Source organism: Micromys minutus (genome assembly GCF_963924665.1).
Source record: "Micromys minutus genome assembly, chromosome: 2".
Taxonomy (NCBI): Eukaryota; Metazoa; Chordata; class Mammalia; order Rodentia; family Muridae; genus Micromys; species Micromys minutus.
In genome coordinates this window covers 29763119-29789352 of record NC_137971.1, presented here as the reverse complement: position 1 = coordinate 29789352, position 26234 = coordinate 29763119, and the positions used below count along the sequence as shown (strand labels likewise).

Here is a 26234-nt window from a genome sequence, read left to right as displayed (position 1 = left end):
AGCATTTGTTTAATACTGACTCAAATTTAATATCATAGGACATTTGCCTTGGCTTCTGAGTTACATATTTATATTTATTTTCCCATCCAGTGAAAAATCATACAAGATCAGTATGGCTACTTTTATCTTTATTTATTTATTTTTGCTATGTACTGTAACAAAACGATACTGAGATTTCAGTATAAGCATGCCATTAACAAGAACACTACTCAGCGTCAGAATCCTCTGTGCTTTTGCTTATTTTATTTTTGGGTTCTATGGCTAGATTCAAGCCTAAGTCAGAATATCGTGCTCAAATTTATTCTTTTTTTTTTTTTTTTTTTTTTTTTTTTTTTTTTTTTTTGCCCTGTATGGCTATCTGTTTCATGGTGAGATAACCAAGGTTGTTTCTGATGATTTTAGGTACATACAGTTGGACTAATGTTATATTTTAATCCCACAGAAACCTGAAAAATGAGACCCAGAATGAAGTATTCGAACTCCAAGATTTCTTCTGCAAAATTCAGCAACACAACAGGCAAAGCCCTGGTCCCGCCTTGCAAAATGAGAAGTGAGAGCTTAACCATTCCCACTATAATCTCTTCTAAGATATTTGTTATTTTGACAGGAAGACCCGCTACCTTACCAAAAACTCCCAAGGATATAAGAGCTGAAAAGAAAACAGAGACGGTTTGTGGGATACACCATTGAAGCCTTGTTTTTGAAAGCAGACTTTCCATCTTCACTGTTGGGATTTGGTACAACACAGGATAGTGACCGCTTAGATTGTTAGGGACTGTGAGTGTGTGGGAACTTAGTGAGCAGGTGTCTTTCCTGTCAGCCCCTTCATAGTTCTCACAGCTCCTGCCATTAAATCTTCAAAACCTCACCCATGATTAACCAACTTCCTCTGAACAGATAGATCACTTTCACACTGCCTATCCGGCAAGGACCTTTGGAGTTTCAATTTAATGGTTATCTGTAATGGGGGGAAAAAAACGCAAGTAAAAATACCCAGGCCACAAATAAAGAAGAATGAGCCAAATGTAATTATTTTATTACAGAGAAGTGAGGTTAAGTAGTAGGTCCACACCTGCGGCGTACATCTCTGAAGAGATGCGGCTGTGGGATCTTAGACTCTGAAGATCAACACTAGAGAGAGGAAGTTAGAGGGTGATGAATGGCCTGAAAAGAAAGCAGTGTCCTCTCCTGCCCTTCCCGAGGCGCTGGACCATCCTCACAATGTTTTAGCAGTCAGGATTTAAAAAAAAATTCTTAGCAGTGGTTTCTGAATGGCCAGAAAAAATCACAGTTAAATTGATCCTTTCATATGTAGCTACGTCAAAATGCTCTGTGCAGAAATAATGATTCAGTACAAGTGACTTGGCTCTCCCAAGTGTCCTCACATTAAAGAATGCACTGTCTTTGTATAAAAAAAGAAAGGAAGGAAGGAAGGAAGGAAGGAAGGAAAAAAAGAAAGAAAAGAGGCCATTTATCAACACTGCCTTGCAGAGTAGGCATGCCGGAATGCCAGACATTAGTGCCAGAGCGTGCTTCGGATACTGAGATCTTACAGTTCACACGTTCTAGTCTTCATCTCCTTCTGATCCTAGAAGGCTATTTATGATGTCCAAGACATGACGAAATTTTCTGCATGAGACTTAAATTTTTCTTGGGTTAAGTAAAATGAGACTCACTGAACAACTGGTTAACCCTTTCAGTTCAGTTAACTGAACTTGCATTTGGCTAGTCCCTAAGATTGCAGTGCAGACTTCTTCCCCCAACAAATAAGACTTTTTAGCTCAGACTGACCTGGAAATTCATGATCCTCCTGCTTTAGCCTCTTAAGATCTGGGACTAGAGGCATGAGCACTTCTGGCCAGGGGTCCTTCTCTTGGGTGGAGGCAGAGTCTACTGAGGAGCTTTGATGTTAAACATACCGCATTATTGAACTTTACAACTCTATGGCTAAATACCCAGGAGAAGCAATATAAAGGCAGACAAAAGCATTTTGCTTTGCACCAACCAGGAGTGGGAGACTGACGGACCCAGGTTATAATCTTGACTGGCCCCTGTGGTCTATAGGTCAGCAAGGTCCCAAAGGTTTCACAATCTCCCAAACAGTGTCACTAGGTTGGGGCCAAATGCTCAAGCACAAGACTCTGTAGGAACATTTAACTGTAACACACTTCTTAGCACAACTCATGAACTATGTAACTTTGGGCAGTGTCATGACTCTGCCTCACACTATCATTGTAACACTAAGGTAATACTTTGCAAGATTATCGTGAATGGCTAGGCTAAAAGACACATAAAACTAATTAGCAGAGTGTGTTGCCTAGTGTTGATATGTGATTAATGTCAATTTTTTTAGTATTAATAACCTTTATGGTTTATAGCCATTCTCTACAAATTATGAAAAGTTTATTAGGGATGAGCAGAAAAATAGCCTATATCTCCTATGGATGTTGACATGCCCCTAAGCTAGGCAAAGGTTGATGCATACTGAAGGTAGAGGTCCCTCAAATAGCATTATGAAAAACAAAAACAAACAAAAAAAACCACATAATTTTCTAAAGACATAAAGTATTTCAACAACTCATCTGGCAGCAAAATACAACTCCTGCCTATTGTCTATTAAACCCCAAGGTCTGCAATGGTTAGTTTTAAATGTCAACTTGATTGAATTAAGGCATTAGTGAGGCATGTCTTTAGGTATGTGTCTATGACAACGTTCTCTGGAAAGGATTAGCTTAGACCCACCCTGAAAATGGGCAGCTTCAATATCCTGTGGGCTGAGGCCAGAACTAATTAAGAGGGATACAGATAAAGACACACCTTCCCTTCATAAGGACCTGAAACACAAGCAAAACTAATCCCTTTCTCCTTTAAGTTGCTTCTTGTCAAAGACTTGGTCGCAGTAAAGAGAAAAGACTTTATTTCATTTTGTACATCCTATCTATGGCTTGCTATAAAATTAATAAAGTTAATTTTTAATTAAGTAGTGCTACTCCAGTCTCTGTTGGAGGTGCTGTATATATTATCGAATATGGCCTACATAAATCTACGTTTTTTTCCCCTATTGTTAGGATCCCAACAGAAGACCAAAGAAATCTGCCATGTCTACTACATGAGGCTCCGTTCTGGCCTCACCATAAGAAAGGACACTGGTTGTTTTGGAAAAGAACCCACCAGAAGATATTCACTAAAATCAGGTCAGTACACTCTGGACAGACTGATGGACATCTATTTGTATATATATGTGTGTGTGTGTGTGTGTGTATGTATATGCGTGTATATATATATTTTATATATATATATATAAAGAGAGAGAGAGATAGAGAGAGAGAGAGAGAGAGAGAGAATAAGTGTTCTAAAAGTCTAATTTAGATTCATTTTAGAAATGGATACACTAGTGAACGAAAACAGGAGACACAAGATTTCATATAAATGTGTAATTCTGTGGGATGATATTTTGTAATATAGAGGAAGCAAACTAAATGCTTTGCAGTGGCTACTTTTGAGGGTAGTAACAAAGGTGAGTAGTTTTTGGTTTGTTTGTTTGTTTCTCCCTTTGGTGTGCTCTGCTGGAGTGTGAATAGTCTTCACTTTATTTTAAAAGTGAAAACCTAATCATTAAGGAAGAACTGATCCCATCAGATCATTGGGTGACCACTGCCCTGGGATCACTTACCACTGTCACCATAGTGACCATCGAAAAGGGTGGCGTCTTTGCAGAATGAAGGTTAATGGCTCACCCCAAGCCCCGCTGCTCTCTTGCAGGTAGCAAACATGAAAAGAGCTTCTCTGCCTATCCACAGGATTTTAGGAAGAGATCCCTGTGCGTAAACAGTTTCCGCGCATATGGTGCGTCAGTTGACACACTGAGTATCCAAGGTGTGACTGGTTGAGGGGATGCGTGGGGGTGAGGTGGGAGACAGGATCCTGCATGTGTGCCAGTTCAGTGGCATCCAAACTGGGTGTGGAGCTGTGCCTATTCAGTCTAAGGTTAGCATTCCACTGGTGTTTTGAAATACTTGCTGTGGGCTGGAATCATGTCTGCATCAGTCCCAATAAATGTCTTACCCTTTGAGAGAGAGGGAAAAAAAATGCACTAGTCCCCGAGTTTCAAGATGTTCTCTTTCAAAATGAAAGGAAATTAAAGAACTATTTTTTCAAATACAATTTTTTACATGACGTGGCTTGAAGACTAGTTTTAAGTTTTTACCATGTTTTGCTGAGTTCTAAGTAAAATGGTGATTATTAAGAAGTGAAGGGAACCCAGGGAGTATAGTTCAGTGGTAGAACATTTGCATCATGCTCCAGACATTGCATATAGTCTCTATCAATGTGGGAAAAATTAAAAGTGCGAGCTGGGCATATTGGCACATGATGTCAATTCCAGCATCGGGGAGGTAGGTGAACTCCTTGGATTCAGGTCTTTCTGGTCTACACAGTGAGTCCCAGATTAGTCAGAGCTGTAAAGTGAGAAACTGTCTCAAAGACAAACAAGACAAAAGGTCAAATTAAGTAATTAATTAACAAATTAACAATCCCACCATCAAGGAAGCTTGATTAAAAATCACATATTGCCACTTTAATATATTATTTTATATGCAATATTATATAAAACAACTTAGAATGTATTTTATGTATGGTATATATTTAGTATATATACTTAGTAATGGTTTAATATAAATATACTAACCTCCTGGTCAATATTCAAGTTTCTCACAAACTGTATTTAGATAACTTCGGTTTAGATGTTCACATGCAAATATCTGATATATAGGATATCTCATATGCAACCCCTGTGAAAGGATCATGGAACCCACAAAGGGTTTGGACTCACTGCCCTAGAGTGTTGGAAATCTCTAAGTGATCATGTTTTATAAAGGGGCATACATTAACCTGTCTTCCAAAACCTGACCATTTTTTTCACTGTCCCCTAGGCCATAGGAAGGTAAAAAAGGGAGCTTTCCTCCTCATCCCCAACCCCACTGTGCAGGAAGCTAACACCTTTAATTCCACCCTGGCATCAGCTATGGGACTTAGCTTTTGCCTATGTTACAATGACAAAGTATGGCTCTCACTAAAAATCAAAACTCTTCAGAGGAAATAATTCATATAAATAGCCAAGAGAATGATTCATAGAATTGTTTATTTTTTCTTTTATTCTTAATGACAGGAACTCCACCTTTAACACAATCTTGTGCCTCCCTGAGCACGTACAATGACCAGTCTGTTAGTTTTGTTTTGGAGAATGGATGTTATGTGATCAATGTTGAAGATTGTGGCAAAGACCAAGAAAAAGGTAGGGTATTTCCTCACGTCTATACTTAGTAATAATGAGTGGAAAGGTTTAAAAAAAAAAAAAGTCTACCAAACTATCAACAATGGATTAACTGAGATTTTCAGCGGCAGTGAGTTTCACCATCTCTGGTAATTCCAGTCCTTCCTGTGTCAAGAAGGCCTCAGTCTGGTCACACTCTTCAGGGAATAACACAGACACTGAGAAATCCCTATGAAGACATGAGGAAAGAGGGATCGTATGTATCTATTAATGCCAAATCATAAGATCTCGGCCACCCCTTCACTGTCACCAAAGCATAGTCTTCTGTGTAAGAATACCCCTCTGTCATAAACAATATCACCTGTATATTGGAGAGTTCATCAGAGCACAGTATTCTTTGAGATCTTCCTAAGAACCACCAGAGTTCTGCTTTTTTTGGTATTTGACAAAAGGGGAGGGTGTTTAGGTTCCTGGCACGTGGGACGGGATGGAACTGAGAACCTTTTGATACATTCATCCCTCACCCAGTGATACCCAATTCTGTCTTTCAGACCAGGTGCTGCTCCGTTACTATGAGTCTCCTGTCTCTGCAAGTAAATCAGGTAACGTGGAGGCAGGGAGAGGAGGTTGCTGTTTGGATTCTCACTGAAAACAAAGATGAACCTGAAGTAGCCCGTGATTATCATTAAAAAAAGGTTCAGAAGGTTATCTTCAGCCCCACAGTCATTGTAAAATCCGACCTTCTTAGAGCATTTGTTCCATTTCTTCTGCTTTTGGATTAGTAGGACAAAGGCTTAGCTGCACTTCCAACAGTGCAGCCATTTTAGCCACAGCTCGAAAGATTCTGCTCAAGGGTTTGTCCAGAAGCAGTTCCTTCTACATCATCATTCTGTCCGTCCATCTGTCCATGTGGCGTGGCTCACCAGTATGCCCACTCATCAAGAGAAAAGAAGGAGGGCATGACTAGAAGTTGTGTATCATGTCTCTGCCTATCTTCAGTCAGAACTTAGTCTGCAAGCATGAGCCCTGAGAAGGCAGGAGGGTAAATGCTCTGTTATCTTCTATTAGAGGACAGCTCTCAGCTTCACAGGAACAGAGGGAAGCTGTTGACCAAAGCTGTATCCACTGGCATCAGTTGAATTACAAAAGGTCAGAACAACAGAAAGTAAAAACCTAAACCTCTCAGAAAGATTTAGAAGACTCTCCGGCTGGGCTTGGTGGTTCACACCTTTAATCTCAGCACTAGGGAGGCAGAAGCAGGCAGATCTCTGAGTTCAAAGCCACCCTGATCTACAGAGTGAGTTTTGGGACAGAAAGTGCTGCACATATAAATCTTATCTTGGGGGGCAGAAAGAAATAAAAGAAAAGAAGAAAAAAAAAGAAAGGAAGGAAGGACTATATTTGATATTTGGGTACAAATACTTTTAAACAGATCAATGAACTATTATTGTTTGCAACTTGGAGTCTTTGGGTTAAGCTAAATTAAGATGAGGCTTATGGTTTTTTTATTTATAATTTCTTGTTTTTACTTATAATTGATGGGTAAAATAATGTATCGATCGTGTACCACAAATATTTTTTGGGGGGGGAGCAACAAATTTTTTTTAAAAGATTTTATTTTTATTTTATGGGTCTGAATGTTTTACTTGGTTGTCTGTAAGCGCTTGGGACACACATAGTGCTGGAGAAAGCTAGAAGACAGCACTGAATGTCCTGTCACTTTAGTCACAGGTGGCTGTGAACCACTCTATGGGTTCTGGGAACTGAATGCAGGTCCTTTTGCAAGGGCTCATGACGAAGAAAGCATCTCTCTAGTCCCCAAACAGGAGTTCTGACATTTCTATTGTCTCTGTTTAATAGAGAGGTCAAATGTGGCCACCGAGTCACCTTACCGTATAATTTTCATTTTAAGGTGACGGTGTGGATGGGAAGAAGCTGATGGTGAACATGAGTCCTATCAAAGACACACACATCTGGCTGCATGCCAATGACAAGGACTACTCTGTGGAGGTAACATAAACATGACTACATAACAGCCACATCTGACTCTACCTGTGTGCATGCATCTAGATGTTAGAACAAATTTGAAGGCAGAAGTACATACTGTGTCAATAAAATACAGTCCGTCATGTCTGACAACTTGCTTGGAAGTAGGGAGGGGAGAGAACTGGGAGTTGTGTGGCCTTGCTACTAGGCAGCAACATAGATTCACTGGAGAACTTGGAAGAAAGCGGGACTTCAGGCTCCCCTACAACTGAATCAGATCTAACATCTGAGCAGTCCTTCGGGAGCTACGTCCCTTCACCACAGTTTGAGAGGCACTTCCACAGAGTGGGCTGACATCCTTTCTATTTGACTGTGTTCTTCCTGAATTCTTTCAAGGAATTATTTACTTTATGCATATGAGTACACTGCCACTGTCTTCAGACACACCAGAAGAGGGCATCTGGTCCCATTACACATGGTTGTGAGCCATCATGTGGTTGCTGGGAATTGAACTCAGGACCTCTGGAAGAGCAGCCAATGCTCATAACTGCTGAGCCATCTCTCCAGTCCCAGAATTTTCTTTTATATATAAAATATTTTCTGGCTCCAATTCTGTCAAGTGGAAGGCAGCAAATGTGCCCATAGGTCAATAGTTTGGGGCAGCATTACTTTCTACATCTGATCCATTCCTACTCAGCAAATAGTAGGTGTACATCAGCCATGACAAAAAAAGTATGATCACGTAAAAAACAAACAGGCCAGAGCAAGAAGAAAGGAAGGAAGGACATGGAAGAACATAATAAGGAAGATGATTTTTATAAATATACAAAATTTCAAAGTGATCCAGCCATGTAAGACATCAACACAAACAGTAGACAGTCAGCAGCATTCTTTTCAGAATACTCTCAAGTGTATAGGATGCAAACTCTAGGATAAATAAAGCCTCAAAAATAAAAGTGGATTGTCATTACATATCAAGCTTTTGCTTAATATTTCACAAGCCCTGTCTCTTCAATCCTCACAGCAAGTTTATATAGAATAATTGCCTTGGTCAGCTATTGTGCAACAAACTATCGCAAGACTCTTTGGATTAAAATAATAATGACATATAGGTCCAGAAGTCGAGAGCTCATTCTGACAACCCGAGTTGGCTCCCCAGTATTCATTGTCAGGTGACTCACAGCCACCTATAAGTGAGGTGGGAGAGGGAGGTTGGGAGAGGGTAATTATCCCATATAAACTTGCTCTGAGGGTTAAAGAGACAGAGCTTGTGGAGTCTTAAGGAAGTAGACCTAGTCAGTCTATGCCAAGCTGCTTATCCAAATCTGCCACACAGCCTCCGTGTTCCCTCCACTGCTCCTTTCTCCCTCCTCAATTCAATACAAACTTACTAGAAAGATCGGGATCCTGACCCAGGAAGGTAGTGTTAGCTCTGGACTCCCCATTCACACCTTGACTTCTCTCCTCAGCTCCAAAAGAGTGACGTCTCGCCGCCAGACCAGGCCTTCTTTGTTCTTCACAAAAAGTCCTCTGAATTTGTTTCATTTGAATGCAAGAATCTCCCTGGCACATACATAGGCGTGAAGGATAACCAGCTTGCTCTAGTAGAGGAGAACGGCCACAGTAGTAACAACATCATGTTTAAGCTCTCCAAAATGTAGTATAATAGAGAGCCTGTGGGATCTGGGCTGATGTTTCCGACTGAAGAAAGGCTAACAGAGAAAGAAAGCTATTCTTGGTTTAAGCTGATGTGGGATGTTATTATGTAGGAAAGTTCTTTCATTTCCTTTTGTACAGCTACATGTTCAATAAACACGTGAATATATACGACTTAGGGCATTGGTAAAGAAACTGAAAGAGATTCAGCCTTTCCCTTTTCTTTCTTTTTCTGCTTTGAGTCCTGTATAAAATCATACTCACAGACCTCTTCAGAAGAACACCCACCACAGCTCATGCTTTGCTTTAGAGAGGGTCCGTTTCAAAAACCATCAAAACAACAACAACAAACCACTTACACAATTTCCCCTGGTTCTAAACAATAGATCGTAATACTAGAGCAGTTAGTGGGAGGACCAGCTAGAGAGAGGACCAGCTAGGGGGAGGACCAGCTAGAGGGAAGATCAGTTAGGGGGAGGACCAGATAGGGGGAGGACCAGCTAAGGGGAGGACCAGATAGAAGGAGGACTATCTAGGGGGGAGGACAAGCTAGGAGGAGGACCAGCTAGGATGAGGACCAGCTAGAAGAAGGACTAGCTAGGGGGAGGACCAGCTAGGAGGAGAACCAACTGCTGCAGAGACTGTTTCTCAGAACAAAATGCCAAATACATCAGTAGATGCCCCAGGCGACCTTCAGATGATCTCTTTCTGTCAAGAGCACTAGCACTCCAGATGCCTACATGTCTAGACAAACAAGCCTGTGTTTGTGAAGTGATGTTACCTGTGCTTGTTTCCTTCTTAAAAATCCCATTATTTTTTCAGTACAGCAATTTAACTTTAAGTAAGCCAGCTTACATTAGGAAAGGAAACACATTCTAGTTCACACCGGCAATTCAAATCATTGACTATAACTAACAAACCTAAAGCCTTCTGTAAGAACTGACCAGAACATACACTAGGGTATGCCAATAGAATGGGATCTCATGGAGCAGAAGTCCTCTTACTAGAAAGACATGGCAGTAAATATTTTTAAAGCGGTGAATGCTCCATTCTCTATGCCACACTACCCCCTGCTTCTCCGGTGGTCTCTCTGCCTCCACAGCTAGCCTCATCCAGTGGCCGTCCTCTCCTGCTAGCTCTCTGCTGTGAACTCAGCTAACATTTCCAGCATCTGCCCCCTGAGGTTATTATCACAATTCCCAGTAACCTGGCAAAATCAAAACTATAGAAGCTTGCAATTTATCAGTCAGATTTATATCAATAAATTCCCATTCCACAAGACATCCACACAGTAAACTCAAGACCCAATTGATATTGATATAAACTGCCCACCTAGACAAGGCACATTGCCCTGTAATAATCCATCTCTTATAAGATATTCATAGCTACCTGTGGCTAATTAAAGCCACATGGGTCTGTGTCATCCTCCTCGTTCTCCATCTTCTCTTCTTCTCTTCCTGTCTCTCCCGCTTTTCCAAAACTCTGTGTCCTCCTTACTTTTCACTGTCCAATCACAAGCCTTGTCTTACCGGTGCCTGCCCTTGCCAGCATATAGATATCAACCACAGAAAGACACTAAATTAACCTCAAATGTTCAGTAGCTGGTTACCACTTATGTTTAACTGTGTCCTTCGATTTCCAAAGAGCAAAGGCTGTGGATGCGTGCTTTTACTTGGATGAAGAGTTCTGCTGCTTGGCTGCTTGCTTTCCTTATACACTCCACAGAAGCATTGCTCACGATGGGACAGATAAACTGAACTTCTGCCCCTCCTTTGGTTCTTTTGACCAACATATCTGTAACAGATCTCCTACTCCCGAAGCTTTGTTTCTCTTTTCTCTGACATCTATAGGCAAACTAACTTATTCCACCATGTTTAGTCTGCACTGCAGAATTTTACATATACCTACTGGTTACAAGGTTGTTCCCTAAACTTTTTACTGTTACTAAAGTAGCGAAATGTGTATTCAACCATGTAGTAATATTTTAAGCTACTAAAGAGTAGTTTTACTTATTTAGACAACAGTAATTTTTGCTGCATTTTTACAGGCTTAAAACTTACACGTTTTAAAACTTAAAATGATAAAGACAATAACAGAACATTGATGAAGTATAATATCATTTTTGAGAGGGTTAGCTCTGAACTTCCAATCGAGGAAGTTAAGCTATTGTATACAATAGCTGGTGGGATGTACAGTAAAAGAGGCCGGGAACCGCTGTTTAGGATTATAGCAGATATAATTGCTTCATCAATTTGTCACGATTTTACTGTAGAGAAAAGTAAAAGCATAATCTATGTTATCTCCATGGAAACCACAATGTTGACTCTATGAATCTGCATGATATCCTTAAAATAGTACTTAAGTAGCCAAATGTGTTCTTGATGTTGCTCATAACCTTGAATAAACCATTTTTTTTCAAAACCATGTGTGACCACAAAACACTCCAGAGTTGTGAGTTCTTAAATGAAAATGAGTATGTGCTAGTCCATGACTATTGACAAGTGAGGTGAGTAGCTGTTTAACAAGTTAGGGTCTTAAGCTAGACTTTCTGGAACATGGAAGAAATTGTCTGTTTTCCTTCATACTCCCAGCTCTTCCTCCTCTCCCTCAAATAGGAGGCTTTCACACTAAATCAAACATACACCCCCATGTTCCTGCAGCAAAGATTAACCTGAAATTCCTGATTCCTCATTTAGGTATCTTTCACCTTCTTTTCTGCTTTGTTCTCTTTTAAAACATATTTTATGAGCCATCAGAGTTCATAATAAATATTACTGGGAATAATCTGTTCATTTAATTATATCAGAAGTGATAATTTTATCTGATATCTAAAAGTTTTTGAAATTTTATATTTAAAATTTTATACAATGGTTTTTGATGGTATTCTTTTCCCTCCCCCAATTCCTTTTAGATTTTCCCCACCCCCCTACACATCTGGTTCTCTCTCTCTCTCTCTCTCTCTCTCTCTCTCTCTCTCTCTCTCTCTCTCTCTCTCTCGGAAAAAAACATGAAAATCAAAATAAAAAAGAGATGATAGCTAAGACAAAATCATCAAAACAAAACAAAAATCAACACAAAAACATGGTGTCCATTTTGTGTTTCTGGACTACTCCTGGGTTGAAGCTATGCAGTTCTTGTGTGTGTTATCACAGTCTCTGTGGGCTCATTTGTTTATCAGCACTGTTGTTCCTTGGAGTCTCGTACAATCTTTCTTCCTCCTATTCTGCATGGATTCCCCAGTCTTAATGGGAGAGGTTTTATGAAGACATCCATTTAGGGCCGTGTGTTCCAAACTCTCCCCATCTCTGCACCTCATCTTGTGGATCTCTTTGTTAATTCCCATCTACCATAAGAAGAGCCTTCTCTAATGACTGTTAAGTGACACACTCAGCTCTATGCATACAGCCATACTTCATCAGCAATCATTTTCTTGCTCTTTTCCTTTAACAGAAAAATTGATTTTTACCCCCTAAGCCTATATGACCTCTCTAGTCCTAGGTTCTTGGCCAAGTCAGCAGTGTCAGGTATGGGCTCCATCTCATGAATCCAATTTTTAAAAATGGTTAGTTATTTCATAACCGTTGTGCCACTATCTTCAAAGGACCTTTCAGAACTATGAGCAATTGTCAGTAGGGGTGAAACTTTCAGTTGAGCACTAGCTCGACTTCTTATGTTCAGTGATGTGAAGATGTGTCTTCAGTGGTGGCCTTACCATCAGGTTGCAGAGAAACTGCCTCAAGTGACAGTTTCTAATGTTGGGGAGGGGGTAGCCTAGGGGACCTCTTTGGTCAACAGCTCACCAAGATTTAACACATTGTAGGCACAGGAGCTTTTGTGAGGTGGCCGGAGATGTCTTGTTGGGGCACTGTCGCCTACATTATATGGTGATATTTAAATGCCTTTCATATGCGTGTATGTTTTAGAAAGCTTCTGTGTTATTAGGGTTGCATCTGGCTTTTTTGGAGTTCTTTGTTGTGAGTTGTTCATCTCTATATTGTCGTCTCCTTTCCCTTACCTCTCTGCCATTTTCCATGTGCTCTTCCTTCTCTAGTTTCCCTGTTAACTCGTTAGAACACTAAACTCTATAGTCTTCTCTTCCCTGCCTCTTGTTGTCATTCATTTTAAAACACACATATAAAAGACCCTGTCCTCCAAAATAGGTTAGGTGACCTCTTGTTGAGAGCCGTTTGTGCCGCACCCAAAGATGGCGCCGGCTTCCCGCCGATGACTCAGCAAACAGAGCTGTTGTCCAGCCCGAGGGACGTAGTGCGCATGTGCCACAGATGTCACAGCCTGCTCTCGGGGCATGCTAATGAGTTACTGGAGGGCGCACCAATCAGGTAGTGACACGAGTCTCCTGGGCATATTTAAGCAGTGCATTTTCCTTCCACATGGGTCCCCTGCTCAGAGTATTGTACAATAAAGGTTGTTCACAGAAGAATCCTGTTGTTGCACGCCTATTCCTGCCGGTGGGAAGTGGGGCACTCGACAACCTCTAAAATGCAATAGTTGAGGTTGACCTCTGAGCTCCTTGAGCAATGCACACACACGTACACCAGCACATGAACAAATAATGTATACACACCTTTCATTCATAAAAGACTCACTGTTGCCAAGCAGTGGTGATGTGTGCCCTTTAATCCCAGCACTTATGAGGCAAAGGCAAGCAGATCTCCCAATTCAAGGCCATCCTGATCTACAGGGTGAGTTCCAAGGCAGGACTACACAGAGAAACCCTATCTCAGAGGAAGTAGAAAAAAATCAAACTATTATTTTCTATGCTTACTAAAAATCAATGGATAAAAATAATCTGTGTCAAAAACAAAAATATGCTATTATTATTTTTAAAAACTTCCAAGACTAAGACATTTAGCTTTAATTGTAGATTGTTATTGCTAAACTACACTGTTTTTTTTCAACTGTTTATGATGTAAATGTGAAGATAATAAGCCAAGGTTGGCATTCACCCTTCACTTCCCCATTCATAAGACTGTCTAGCAGGCACTCCCTTTTCCTATGTGTGGCATTTGGAGGAAATTAATTTGGCAAGCTTTAAATATTTGTCAGTATACACTGGGCCCAACCCTTAATACAAAGTCAAATACTTAGCTTGCCTGTGACTCTGCAGAATTGATTTCTTGCCACCTAAGTCACTTCTTGGACTTCTGGAGAAGTTAGGCAAGAAATTCCTGCTAAGCCACAACCAGTGGAGGTCAACTTTAAGAATTGTATTTGTCACTGATCCTTTAAAAAATAATAATTAACAAATGTGTCGTCATGTCTTTAAGAATTACCAGACAGGCCAAGAGCCCTGGCCACCTTACCTCCTCTCTCCTTTCTAGCCCAGATTGTGTACCTCTCCAATCTCTCTCCAGGGCACTGCTCCCTCTTTCATTCTAGATGGTATTTCTCTACAGCACTGAAGCAACCACATTTACCATTTTCTCCTTAGAACTCAGCAAGATGTAAGACTTTGGCAGACAGTCCAAACTTACCTGCTTAATAAATAGTAATATATGAACAAAATAAATCTATCCTCAGTGTACTTAGCAGCAATTCTTGGAAACAATATTTTCTGTACATAAGAATCTAGTTTAAGCATCTGTTGCAAAACCAGAGTGGAGTTCTAATTTATAGTGTTCTCCTGAAGGTCAGCCGGATTGGACAGTACATAGCCAATTCTCTAATTCCCTAGATATTAAACTGTACTCTCTTAGGATCGTCATGATCCTCATTATCAGCTTCATTTTTATTATTAATTATCTTTCCCAAGGACACAAGAACAGCATTATCAGCTTGGTTACGTTCCTAGGAAAAAAACGGTCCAGCTCTGGAATAAAGTGTCCCAGAGCCCTGATTGACATTTGGGTCGTTATTGCTGTTTTCTGCTTACTTTTTTCTCAATTTACCATGTTCATTTTTTTGCGACAAGGTCACTTACTGAATCTGGAGCTCATTGACTGGGTAGGCTGGCTGGCCAATGAGCTGCAGGGTTTATTTGCCTCTTCACCCTGAACCTCGGGGTAACAGACTTACTATCACGCTGGCTTTCTATGCAGCTACTGAGGATCCGAACCCAGGTCCTCATGCTGTGACAGCGTGACTGGCAAAAGACTACTTACTGACAGAGACTCCTCAGCTCCCGTCTTCTCTCTTTATCTTTAAGGAGCCTCTAAACTCATGCCCCCTGACTAGGACTCACTGCCCTGTAACCAGACCTGGAAGATTCCTTTGAATCTTTCAGCCAGCTTCTCCTTGAAGAAGAATCCATTTGAGACGACTTTGAAGGCACATCCCACTCAGGCAGACAACAGAAATATCTACGTACGTCAGGCAGAGGGTGGCACCAATGGCCCCTTTGCTCACTCCATCTCTGACCTCAGCCCATCTCACCTCTGTAAGAGAATCTGTGTGTTTTCATACTCTTTTTTCAGATTTGATTTTTTTTTAATGTAGATAGGTGTTCTGCCAGCTTGTGTATCAATACCATGTGCATACCTAGTGCCTGTGAAGGCCAGGAAACGGTGTTGGGTTTCCTGGAACTGGAGTTACAGATGGTTGTGAGCCACTGTGTGGGTGCTGGAAACAAATCCCAGGCCTCTGCAAGAGCTGCTAGTGCTCTTGATGGCTCAGCCATCTCTCCAGCCCTTCTGTACATTTTCTTAATCACTGTACTGATCTTTCTTCTGAGTTATCAAGGCCCCATAGGCTATAAACATAGGGCTTGAATATCAGTATCTGTCTGTGTTTTCTATAGAGGAAAGAAAATGTTCCGTAACAAATTCAAGTGGTTCCTGGTTTTCAACACCTGACACTTTACTATCCAAGCTTCCTTTCTTCAGGATTTCCTATCAGTGTTGAGGGTCTTTACCTTATAGGAACACTGTCTCCTAGCTCTAGCAGAGGAGGTCCAAATGTGACCAGGGTTCTAGGTTCAGGTTCTATGTAAACCACAGAATTTCTCTCTGACCCGTGAGCACAACAGCATTTCAAACTGTTTCTACCCATGACACTTTTGTTGTGGCTGCTGATACTGTTTTCTTCAACCAGACCTTTCCTTAATGCTCCAAATAGCAAGTGTGCATTCTGCTGTTCAATTCTGACTCAAGAGCCCAGTTTTACAGAACCACCCCACCTCAGGTTCTAGATACCATGCCTAGCTGGTATTGGTACTCGGCCTCAACTCTCTTCACCTCATGCACTGGAGATGGAACCCAGGATCTTATGTGCACCAAGTGAGTGGTCCACCAGCAGCTGTGCATTCCTAAGCCCCACCCTCAGCTCTTCTGACTAATCTCAGTTCCTGAAATACACTGTGATAATTTGCTCTTGTGATCGACAGAACTCAAGGAAGCACTTCTGCCCTCTATTGTCATTTTTATTTATAGAGGACACAGCCCAGGTGCAGGAAGAAGGAAGAGATACCCAGGGCAAGGCTTGGACCGAACTATGGATGCTAGCATTCCTTCTAGGCTCCACCCCACAGTTACCTGGCAACAGCCAGGTATGCCTGACTCACTATAAAAGGGGATGTTTGGCCCCTCCCCACTCTCTTACTCTTTTACTCTCTCTGTCCCCTCTCACTCCACTTCCCTCCCCCTCTCTCTCCACATGTTCCAGGTTGGCCTCTACTCCCTCCCCCTCTCTCCCTCTTCTTTCTGTCTCTCTCTATCTGTGTCTCTGTGTCTCTCTGCCTTTATTGTTACTCTATCCTCCACTCCCCTTCCCATGTCCTAAATAAGCTTCATTCTACATTATACCCATCATATGGCTGGTACCTCACGGGGAAGAGATGCCTCAGTGTGGGCCCGCAGAGGCACTGCCTTCTTCCTCACCATACCACGCCTCCACACAACATATTCTGGTTCCTTCTTCTTCTTCTTCTTCTTCTTCTTCTTCTTCTTCTTCTTCTTCTTCTTCTTCTTCTTCTTCTTCTTCTTCTTCTTCTTCTTTTTCTTCTTCTTCTTCTTCTTCTTCTTCTTTTTTATAAAACACAATATTTTTAAATAAAACTTTTTATAAAACCTGCTCTCTGGGGATGCTGAATTTCACTCATTTACCCAACAGGAAGCTCTTTGAAGTCCCTGATTCAGAGGCTTTTGGGTCAATACTGACTGAGTGAACATTTGCTGGTGATCAGCCCCACTTCATCCCGATGGTCTCTCCTAGAGATAAGGCACACAGTGCAAAGTGGGAGTCTGACATGTTGGCTGATCTACTGTTCTCAATGAGTTCTTTGAGGTGCCGGCTATTTTGTTAGCATACAAGAGATGCCTTCATCAAGAGTTTACGGAGTTATGCAAAATAACTATAGTAGAAGCCCAGATTCTATTTATGTTTATGCTATAGCACCCAATCTCCTATTTCACAGTAACTCTTGGCCTCTGGTGTGTGTGTGTGTGTGTGTGTGTGTGTGTGTGTGTGTGTATGTATGTATGTGGAATAGGTATATATAAATATGCACGTGAAGGACTGAAGTTCGTCTTGGTTTATAGCAGTTGTTAAAGTGTTCAGTCAGGATTACATTAGGAAGAATCTCTTTCATTACACACACTGGCAACCTTTAATCCCACTTGTTTCTTCCTCTCATCTGTCTCACTTTTGTTTTTAAAGTAAGACTTGCTGAAAGATTTAAAGCACCCACGCCTTGGCCGTAAATGCCCTTCTGAAAAACCAGCGGGCTTTGGAGTGCCTAGAAGCAAATTGTTGAATTATTAAAGTGTTTAAATGTATGATTTCACCTCAGAATACATGAGCAGAGATGGGAGATTCAGTTGGCCTTTATCCACAGTTCTGGGGAATTATGTTCCAAATTCTTAGAAATTTCTAAGTGCTATCCCAGGTTAACAAGCAATGGACAGGAGGTTCCGAGACGCAGTGGGGCTCATTCCTGCTGCTCCTAGATCTAGCCACTGCCCTTACAGCTGAGACCCCAAGCCAGGAAAACCCATCATCAGCACCTTGTACCGAAAGGACCTTTCTCACGACTGAAAATCCAGCGTCAGAAAGGTATAGCTGACAGAACAGGAAATGCTGTATGAGATGCAGCTGCAGCTGGATGAAAAATCTGTCTGATAACTGCTTCTGGGAGGTGAGTTCCTAGAGGAGGGTCTAAAGTGCCCCACCAAGCACAGCAAACAACACAATGCTCTGTGTGTGTCTCTCCGTATTCCATGTGTGTGCTTTATAACCAGTGAGATGAGAAACAGTGGGTTTGCCCTGAATTAAGGTGCACTAAAGAGAAACAACGACATGTGGCTTGTTACAGGAGGATATTAGGACACAGGGGAAAGAGGGCCCACCTGGCTGAATTCTGAAAGTCATCACCAACCAGACAAAAACAAAATTTCTCATGAAACTGGATACACTTGGGAAGAAAAGAACAGAAAAGGAAAGGAAAGAAAAGGAGATGGGAGGGGAGGGAAGGGAGGAAAAAGGGGCAGGAAGGGGAGGGGAGAGGAGAGGAAAGGAGGCAGGAAGGGGAGGGGAGGGAAGGGAGAAAAAAGGGGCAGGGAGGGGAGGGGAGAGGAGAGGAAAGGGGGCAGGAAGGGGAGGGGAGGGAAGGGAGAAAAGAGGGGCAGGGAGGGGAGGGAAGAGGAGAGGAAAGGGGGCAGGAAGGGGAGGGGAGGGGAGAGGAAAGAGGGCAGAAAAGAAAGGAGGAGAGGGCGAAGGATATTAAAAAGAAAAGTTTGCAGAAAAGCATAATTAACTCAAAAACACAAAACTCATAAAAGCAAATTCTTCTCTGTTTCTCCACCTCTCTAAGACACCAGGAAGTAAAATCTCTGAAAATACAGAAAGGAAGAACGGTGGGGGTTGGGAGGAAATCCTTTAGGAAATAACAGTGACTCTGACAAGGGAAGTCTGAAAGAAAGAAACCTTTATGAAGAACTTTCTAGCACTAAGAAAAATTCTCTTCTCCCTCCACCCCCACCCCCCCATGTCTTTTCTTCTTCCTGGTACCCAGAGCTCAGTGCAAGGTCTTGAGTGTGCAAGGGAAATGGTCTACTACTACTGAAGTACATCTGCATTGCTCCTCGGTTTCCTAAAACCAAGATCCTTCTGGGAGGATTAATAGATGGAGCCATTCTTATGACTGTAAGTGTGAAAGCCATTAGCATAGCACATAGAAGAGAGAACCTGAAAAGAGAGAGGGGAGCCGGAACTTTATTATGATTCGGTAAGGAAGCCAAGGCCAAGGTCACAGGAATACTGAGCTAAAGAAGAGTCCCAGTGCAGAGGGGAATAGAAGAAATGAGCCCAAGCCATGGCACAGACATGTACAAGGGAGGAAACTTACAGAAACTCACAGAAGAGTGACTCATTAGGTGATACTCAAACAAAGCAAAAAGAAAGCCAAGACTCACCTGGTAATACAGTTATCTTCGTTACTGAATATCTTTAGTAAAGACTGCATTGTGTACCATTGACTTTCCAATATGAAAAAAACTATTTTTAAAAAAAGGATGATGCTAGGGAAGTTTCTGCTTGTGGGAGATGACAGTGAATATGAGACCCTCCCCTGGTCATCATGCAAAGACTAAACCCTGGAATGGTCAGCCCTGAATAGGACTTACACCCCACACCCTCCACCCAAACTCAAGGATCTTCAAGGAAGAGGGGTGGAAAGATTGTAACAACCAGAGGTAATGGATAACTTCCAGGAAATTATTTTCTGGACATAACAGGGCAGTTGTACATAAAAACACACAACTCTGAGAGCATACATAGATGATTTACTATAGAAGCCACACAAAATACCACCTTGGGAGGGGCTGAAATGCACATGGAATCCCACCACTAACAGAGGAACAATTGGCATTTGATGCTTGCTAGGATAATGAGAGTAGGTTTTCTTAAATGGTGTCATCCATAGTAGGTTGACCACATCCTAGGGCAGGCCCCACTCCCAAGAGTAGTAGTTACGCAATACAAACTGGTCTGGTGAGTGTCAAAGAAAAAGAAAACAAAACAAAACAAAAAAGCAGAAAACTTAAAATTGGGTGAACAGAGATGTCAGGAAGACATCTAGGAAGAATTGGGTCTAGGAAGAATTGGGGGATGGGCGTATAAGATCAAAATGAATTGTTAGAGATTCTCAAACAGTTAAGAAACACATCTTTAAAAGGGGCAAAGTGATGAAGTGACTTGGAGATGATTCTTAGATTTCTGGCTTGAGCAACTGGATGATCAAAAACATAGTTCTGAGAATGGGAAAGAACGAACTCATTGATGGAAGAGCTCCAGTTTGGATGAGATTCGTTAGAAAGGCCTGACATACCCACCCCTGGTGTCAGTCAAGTCCTCTATATAGGACGCTGGAGCTTGAAGGTGCCATGCACAGAGACCACTGCCTAACCCACTTCTAGTGACAGATTCATCTCATCACTGTTCCTTCCAGACAATCATCATGAGCTTGTGGCTCACATACAGAACAAGAACTTGGCAGTGTAATGTAATGGGTCCTTGAGAGACACTTCTAAAGCAACCTATGATAAATGAAGCAAGTCACTCAGCTCACAGCCCAGAAGTCCCTGCTAAGGTCATCGTGCTCCTTCCATGGAAGAGCCTAAAAGTGACATGGCCATTAAAATATTCTTGGAACTCTGCAAGGCAGCCCTACTATTTTGTCTAGTCCATAGATAAAGGAGCCAAGGCATAATAACACTTTAAACACTTCTCAAGACTACGTAGCATTAGAATTTGGCAACAGCAGCACTAGAAACCAGATGTGTCTGACCCTCTAACTTTTCACTATTTGCTTTGGGAGTATTGTTTTGCATAATAAGATAATCTAAGAAGTTAACAATGTTTTTTCCCCCTAGAATATGAACCCAGTCTCTTCTTTCCCAAGAGTTTCTTCTTTTCTTCCTCCTTCCATCCTTTCTGTTCCAGAGAGATGAAGAGAGATGGGGCTTGGTTCTTAACCTGAATATTGCTCTTCTTGAGAACACATTTGGTATTCTCATAACAGGGCTTCGCAGGGTAAACAGACTCCTTGGCACAGTCATCTTCTCTGGGAGAACCATTCTCATGCACTGGGAGGAAACAAGTCCTCCGGCAGCTGCTGTTTTCATCAGTGGCTGAGGCTGCCTCAACTATGAGGAAAGGGTAGCTCTCAGGCATTAGCTCAGTACTATTGCAAAAGGAACTGACCACACCCTCCCCGTGGCTCATCTACCTCATTTTATTAGGCTTTAAGCAGGTTTCAAAATGAAGACGAAGTCAGTGTGGAAGCAAGCCCAAGACTAACAAACGTGTTTTAAATTGGTCATGAAATTGTTTTTAAAGTGTTTTCTTGTACACCCTGCTCTAGACTTTCTGAAGTCAGAGTTTCAACTCAGCAAATGATCTCTCTCTTGCAGCCTACCTTCTCCCTACTGTAGGCTTTCTGTTTGTTTTGCTGTGTTTGCTGTTTGATTGTAGACCAGGTCTCACTATGTTACCTTCTTGATGTAAACCAGATTGTCCTGGAACTCACAGCCTTCGTCTGCCTCCCAAACTCAGGGTCACAGCCACCACACCTGTCTTAGAAATTATCTTGAAAGTGGACGCAGAAAGAAGGGACATGGTGAAGTACATTGCTTGGCTTTAAGAAATCATTTATTCTACATTTTCTGCTTGGACAGTATAGAAGGCATTGTTCAGTTCAGGGACTATATGCGTTGTAGGCATCCTTCCTCTTTTGCTCATCAACTGTGAGACTTACATCCGTCATTCGGTCTCCAATCAAGTCTCCATTTCTTTCTACATATACTGTATATATGTATTGTATACTGGAATTCCATTCCACAACCCACTGCTCTGGACACTCCCATGTTTTTTTTCTCATGTTTCCTACCACAGATGTGCAAACGTTTCTCTACGAGTGTGTTATGGGTTAGATGGAAATGTCCTCCATGACCCTGTGTATCTGAATACTGGGTCCCAATCTGCCGTTGTTTTTGGAAGGTTGTGGAACCTTCTGGAGGTCAGACTTGGCTGCTGATGTACAGGCATAAAGGTGGGGTTACATTCTTGCTCAACAGTCTGCTCCCACGTGACTAGCCACCTCATGCTTTGACTGCCCCAGCCCTGGGCCATATCTTCTTGTGGTGACAGACAAGTGTACAGTGAGTCAAAATAAAGTCTTTCTTCCTTTGCTCCTGTCAGGTGTTCGATCACAGGAGCTTAGAGAATGGGACTGTAGCGTCCTCAGGGAGAAGAGAACAATGCTCCATTGCTTTCTAAAGTAGCTACACCAATTCCCATGCGGAATGTACACATTCTTTTCTACTTCAGGCCTTACCAATCCTTTACTATTAAACTACAAACTTTTCGAGCATCTCATTGGTTGGGTATCACTCTGGTCTTCTTTTGATGAAGTGCATTTTTTGACTATTACTGAGGTAGTTTAACAGTTTGTTGAGCTGATTAGCTTTCCTGAGCTGTAGAGATTCCTGTCCACATTTTTATCTTTCTATTGAACTTTCTCAGGTGGGGAAGTAACGTCCCTGTGCAGATCATGAATACTGACCTTTTATCCAGTATAAGGGTTGTGAAAGTTGCCTCTGAGTTTATAGTTAATATTTGCTTTTCTTTTTCTTGTGGTGTGGTGGTGGCTTTTTTTTTTTTCTGATAGTGTTAAAGCTACTATGTGGGCCAAGTTGGCCACAAATGATGACCTCCCTGACTCTGTCTCATATGGGCCACTCTACCTGGATGTATTTTTTTTAATTTCTCTACTTTTATTCATGTGTATGTCTACTGTGTGTCACATGTGTTCGGATACTCACAGAAGCCAAAAGCCTGGAGCTGGAATCACAGGAAGCTGTGAGAATGTAAGTCTGAGAACGAAGGTCCTCTACACTTCTTACAGCAGATCCACCTCTCCAGCTCCGTGCCAGGTCATCCTTTATGCTGAGGATTAGTGGGTATATAAATATATAGTTAAAATAGAGCCAAATTTACTATCTTTTGCGATTTTTTTTTCTTTTTAAGAAATCTTCCCAGGGCTGGAGAGATGGCTCAGTGGTTAGGAGCACTGACTGCTCTTCCAGAGGTCCTGAGTTCAAATCCCAGCAACCACATGGTGGCTCACAACCATCTGTAATGGGATCTGATGCCCTCTTCTGATGTGTCTGAAAACAGCTACAGTGTACTTATAAATAAATAAATAAATCTTAAAAAAAGAAATCTTCCCATTTTATTTAAAATGAAAGGAATGTTAATGGACAAGCAATGGTGGGGCATGCTTTTAATCCCAGAACTTTGGAGGTAGAGGAAGGCAAATCTCTTAGTTCAAGGCCAGCCTGGTCTACAGGAAGAGTTCCAGGAGGGTCAAAGCTACACAGAGAAACCCTGTCTGGAAAAAACAAAACAAAACAAAACAAACAAAAACAAAAAGAAAAGCAAAGTTAATGGAGCTTTAAAAGAGAAAGAAGAGGTTTCCTTTCCCATGCTAGTGAGATACACTTCCATCTTGTTTCTTACCAGTTTAGAATTTTAAAAAGATAAATTTATTTTGCCTCTGTATATGCGTGTATGTGCACTATTGTGCATGCAGTGTCTGTGGAGGCCAGAAGAGGGTGTCAAATCCCCAGGAATTACAGAGTTATTCCCAGAGAGTTACAGATGACTATTAGCTGTTCTGTAGGTGCTAGGAATTGAACTCAGATCCTCTGCAAGAACAGTGTGTGTTCTTAAACTCTGGCTCGTCTCTTCATCTTACTGTTTTATAAATTTGCCTTTCACACGTAAGTTTTGCTGCACCCAGAATTTATTTCTGTGACATGAATGGGGCTGATCAATTCTCCCAGCAGCATTCATTCAAGCATCCACTCTCCTGTGTTGAGACAGTCCTGCATGGCTTTCTTTCTTGTCTTTGTTTTTTTTCTCAGATACTTGAACTTTTATTAAACCAATTGAAACACTTTTACAATGCCTCACAACTGAGCCATCACTTCTGGTAAGGAAGAAACTATGGCTTCAGGTACATAGCTTAAGTTTGGCCATGCACCATCATAAATGCTTCAACATCTCCAGGGACTGAAAGCTCTTTTATGAAAGGTACTTCTTCAATTCTTCAACCACCTCTTGAGACTCAGGAAATCTGAGCTTTCGTGGAGGGCCCTTCTTAATACCAGTCCAGAGTTCAACACGGCTGTTGTCCGGGCGAAGCAGCGTCACCTCGAAGCTGCCCCTCCGCGGCTTGGACGGGTTCACTTGCACAGGTACCTCTGGGGCCTCCAGTTGCAGAACCTGGCTCAGGGCAGCAGCATGGTGGCCGTAGACTCGTCAGCATGACCATGGCCGTGCCCTCCGCCGGTTTCTCGCGCTTCTCCGTGGTCTCGATAGGCGCGGCCCCAGCCTTATGCTTTCTTCCGAGGGGCCATGGCACGGATCTTGGGATGGAGCATTAGTGGAATAATGCCCTTTCTTGTCTTTGTATTTCCCCTCCATCTCTCCATCTTTGACTAAGCAGCAGTATAAACACTATAAACCTTCATATCCAATGCAGTGGGTCCCAAACTTTGAGCTTTTTCAGTAAGTGTCTTGTTTATTCCTAATGTTTTGCGTTTCCACACGAATTTTTAAATGCATCACTATGTTTAAATGCACAATGGACATTTTCATCAGAGCTTCATGGAATCTGACGGGTAATTGGAGAGTGTAAAATCTTTACAGGAATGTCTTTTAACCCATGAACACTGTGTGGTCCTTTATTAACTTGGGTTTTATTTCCTGTCTCTCAATAGTTCTAGAACTTCTAGGGCTTTTATTGTGTTAGGTTTCTTGCAACTTAGTATTTCTCAATACAATCAAATTTTATTACATTGTATTTTCTTTTGGTTTCTTACAGAAACACAATGAGCTATATTGATGCTGTGTCCAATAGCCTTGATAAACAGAACTTTGTTGCTAACTCTAATAATGTACTCGTTGTCTAGTTCTGGATCTTTATACATTTTGCTTCTTCTGCTTATCCTATACTGGTGGCTGAGGGCAGCACTGACTGTCTTCCTTCATTGTCAATACTATAATGTCTTCAGCATAGCAACCCTTGTGTCACGTCAACACCAGTAGTTAAAGCTGCTAAGAAGCAAATAAGTTGCTCAAGATGAAAAGATGTCTAAGTAATGGGGTCATGACTGGACCTTGATTTAATCTTATTCGTGTGTCAAAAATAGAGAACAAATTTTGATTTAAAATTCAGTTAGACCCATAGTGAACATGAAAGTCTTTGAGTTCTACAAAAACTTGAGAAAGTTCTGGGATTTGCTCCAAAGAACAAGGATCTAATCCTTCTGAGAACCACCTGTGCTCACAGATGCTGCTGGCTCCCTAGTGCTCACAGGATAAGTCCCAAAGCTCACCAGCCTGCACTCCCATATTAGCATCCAGCTGTTCTAATGCCAAATGCTTTCAATCCTGGGGAAACTCGCTGTTTCCCAAACTTGTCCTGACTGTTTTCCAGATCCTGTGACACTAAGTGTTCATCTTTTCTTCTGTTTGTAAGACTTCAAAACAGTTCATTAATTCAACCAAAAAAAGTATCAAGTTCTAATGATGTAGCACACATTGTGGCCAGCATTAGAGACACAGTGGTGCAGAGGACAGATGGGAAAGAGAACAGATGGGAACTCCTTTCTCCAGTCCTCAGAGAAAGGCAACTAGGATGGGGGAAGACAGTAGTGCTCACAAGTTATCTTTCCATTTGCTCTAAGTTTCTCTTTTGTATGCTAAACTGATGGTTTCAACTATCTCTTTTAATTATCTGTCTCTTTTAACTATTGTATTTACCAGGGTTCTCCAAAGAAAAAGAGCCAACCTTCTGGAGTCAAACTTCCTGGAGAAGGAGAGAGGAAGGAGCAAGTAAAAGGGAGGAAGAGAAAAAGAGAGAGAGAGAAATAGAGAGAGAGAGAAATAGAGAAAGAGAAAGATCACTTCCTAGTGGTACTGCTAAGAAAAAATATCATGCAAAGCAGAATATTTCAATTTTTTATTTTTTTAATTGAAAAAAATTTAGCTAATATATTCTGATCCCGCTTCCCCGCTCTCCCAGCTCCTCCCAGATCCCAGTTACCTCTCCATCCCCCCAACTCCATGTCTTCGTGTCTTTAAAGAAACAAAAGACAAAAATAACAAGAAACTCACATACATCTCACAAAATAAAATCCAAAAATATATAAGTAAAAGATCATTAAGCAAAAGAATGCCCAAATAAGCCAACGTGAGACAAAAAGACCTTGTTTTGTGTTGACCATCTAGGGCTGGGCATAGGGCCTATCCTGAAATACGGTTAATAGGCCCAGTGAGATTCCATTGGAGAAAATGAATT

General features: G+C 41.6%; 1 protein-coding gene and 1 pseudogene across 4 annotated transcripts in view; one reads left to right on the top strand and one right to left on the bottom strand.

The window, feature by feature from the left end:
* IL33 (interleukin 33) overlaps positions 1-11315 on the top strand; it is a 33301-nt gene extending 21986 nt beyond the window's left edge. Inside the window, exons 2-8 of one of the 3 annotated variants that reach the window (XM_080912889.1) lie at positions 443-550; positions 3069-3194; positions 3763-3846; positions 5168-5293; positions 5824-5874; positions 7185-7282; positions 8728-11315. In XM_080912889.1, coding sequence (XP_080769015.1) covers positions 454-550; positions 3069-3194; positions 3763-3846; positions 5168-5293; positions 5824-5874; positions 7185-7282; positions 8728-8919 — 774 coding nt within the window. In that variant the 5' untranslated portion in view covers positions 443-453 and the 3' untranslated portion in view covers positions 8920-11315. Of the gene's footprint in view, positions 1-442; positions 551-3068; positions 3195-3762; positions 3877-5167; positions 5294-5823; positions 5875-7184; positions 7283-8727 lie in introns of all 3 variants that reach the window. The other 2 variants (XM_080912888.1, XM_080912890.1) reach the window with 2 other exon arrangements.
* A 12489-nt stretch (positions 11316-23804) lies between these two features.
* Positions 23805-25987, bottom strand: LOC308417510 (selenoprotein H-like; annotated as a pseudogene). Its single transcript has 2 exons — positions 25980-25987; positions 23805-24297 (listed from the first exon to the last, which is right to left on the bottom strand). The product of its transcript is annotated as a selenoprotein H-like (transcript).
* Positions 25988-26234: the final 247 nt, after the last annotated feature.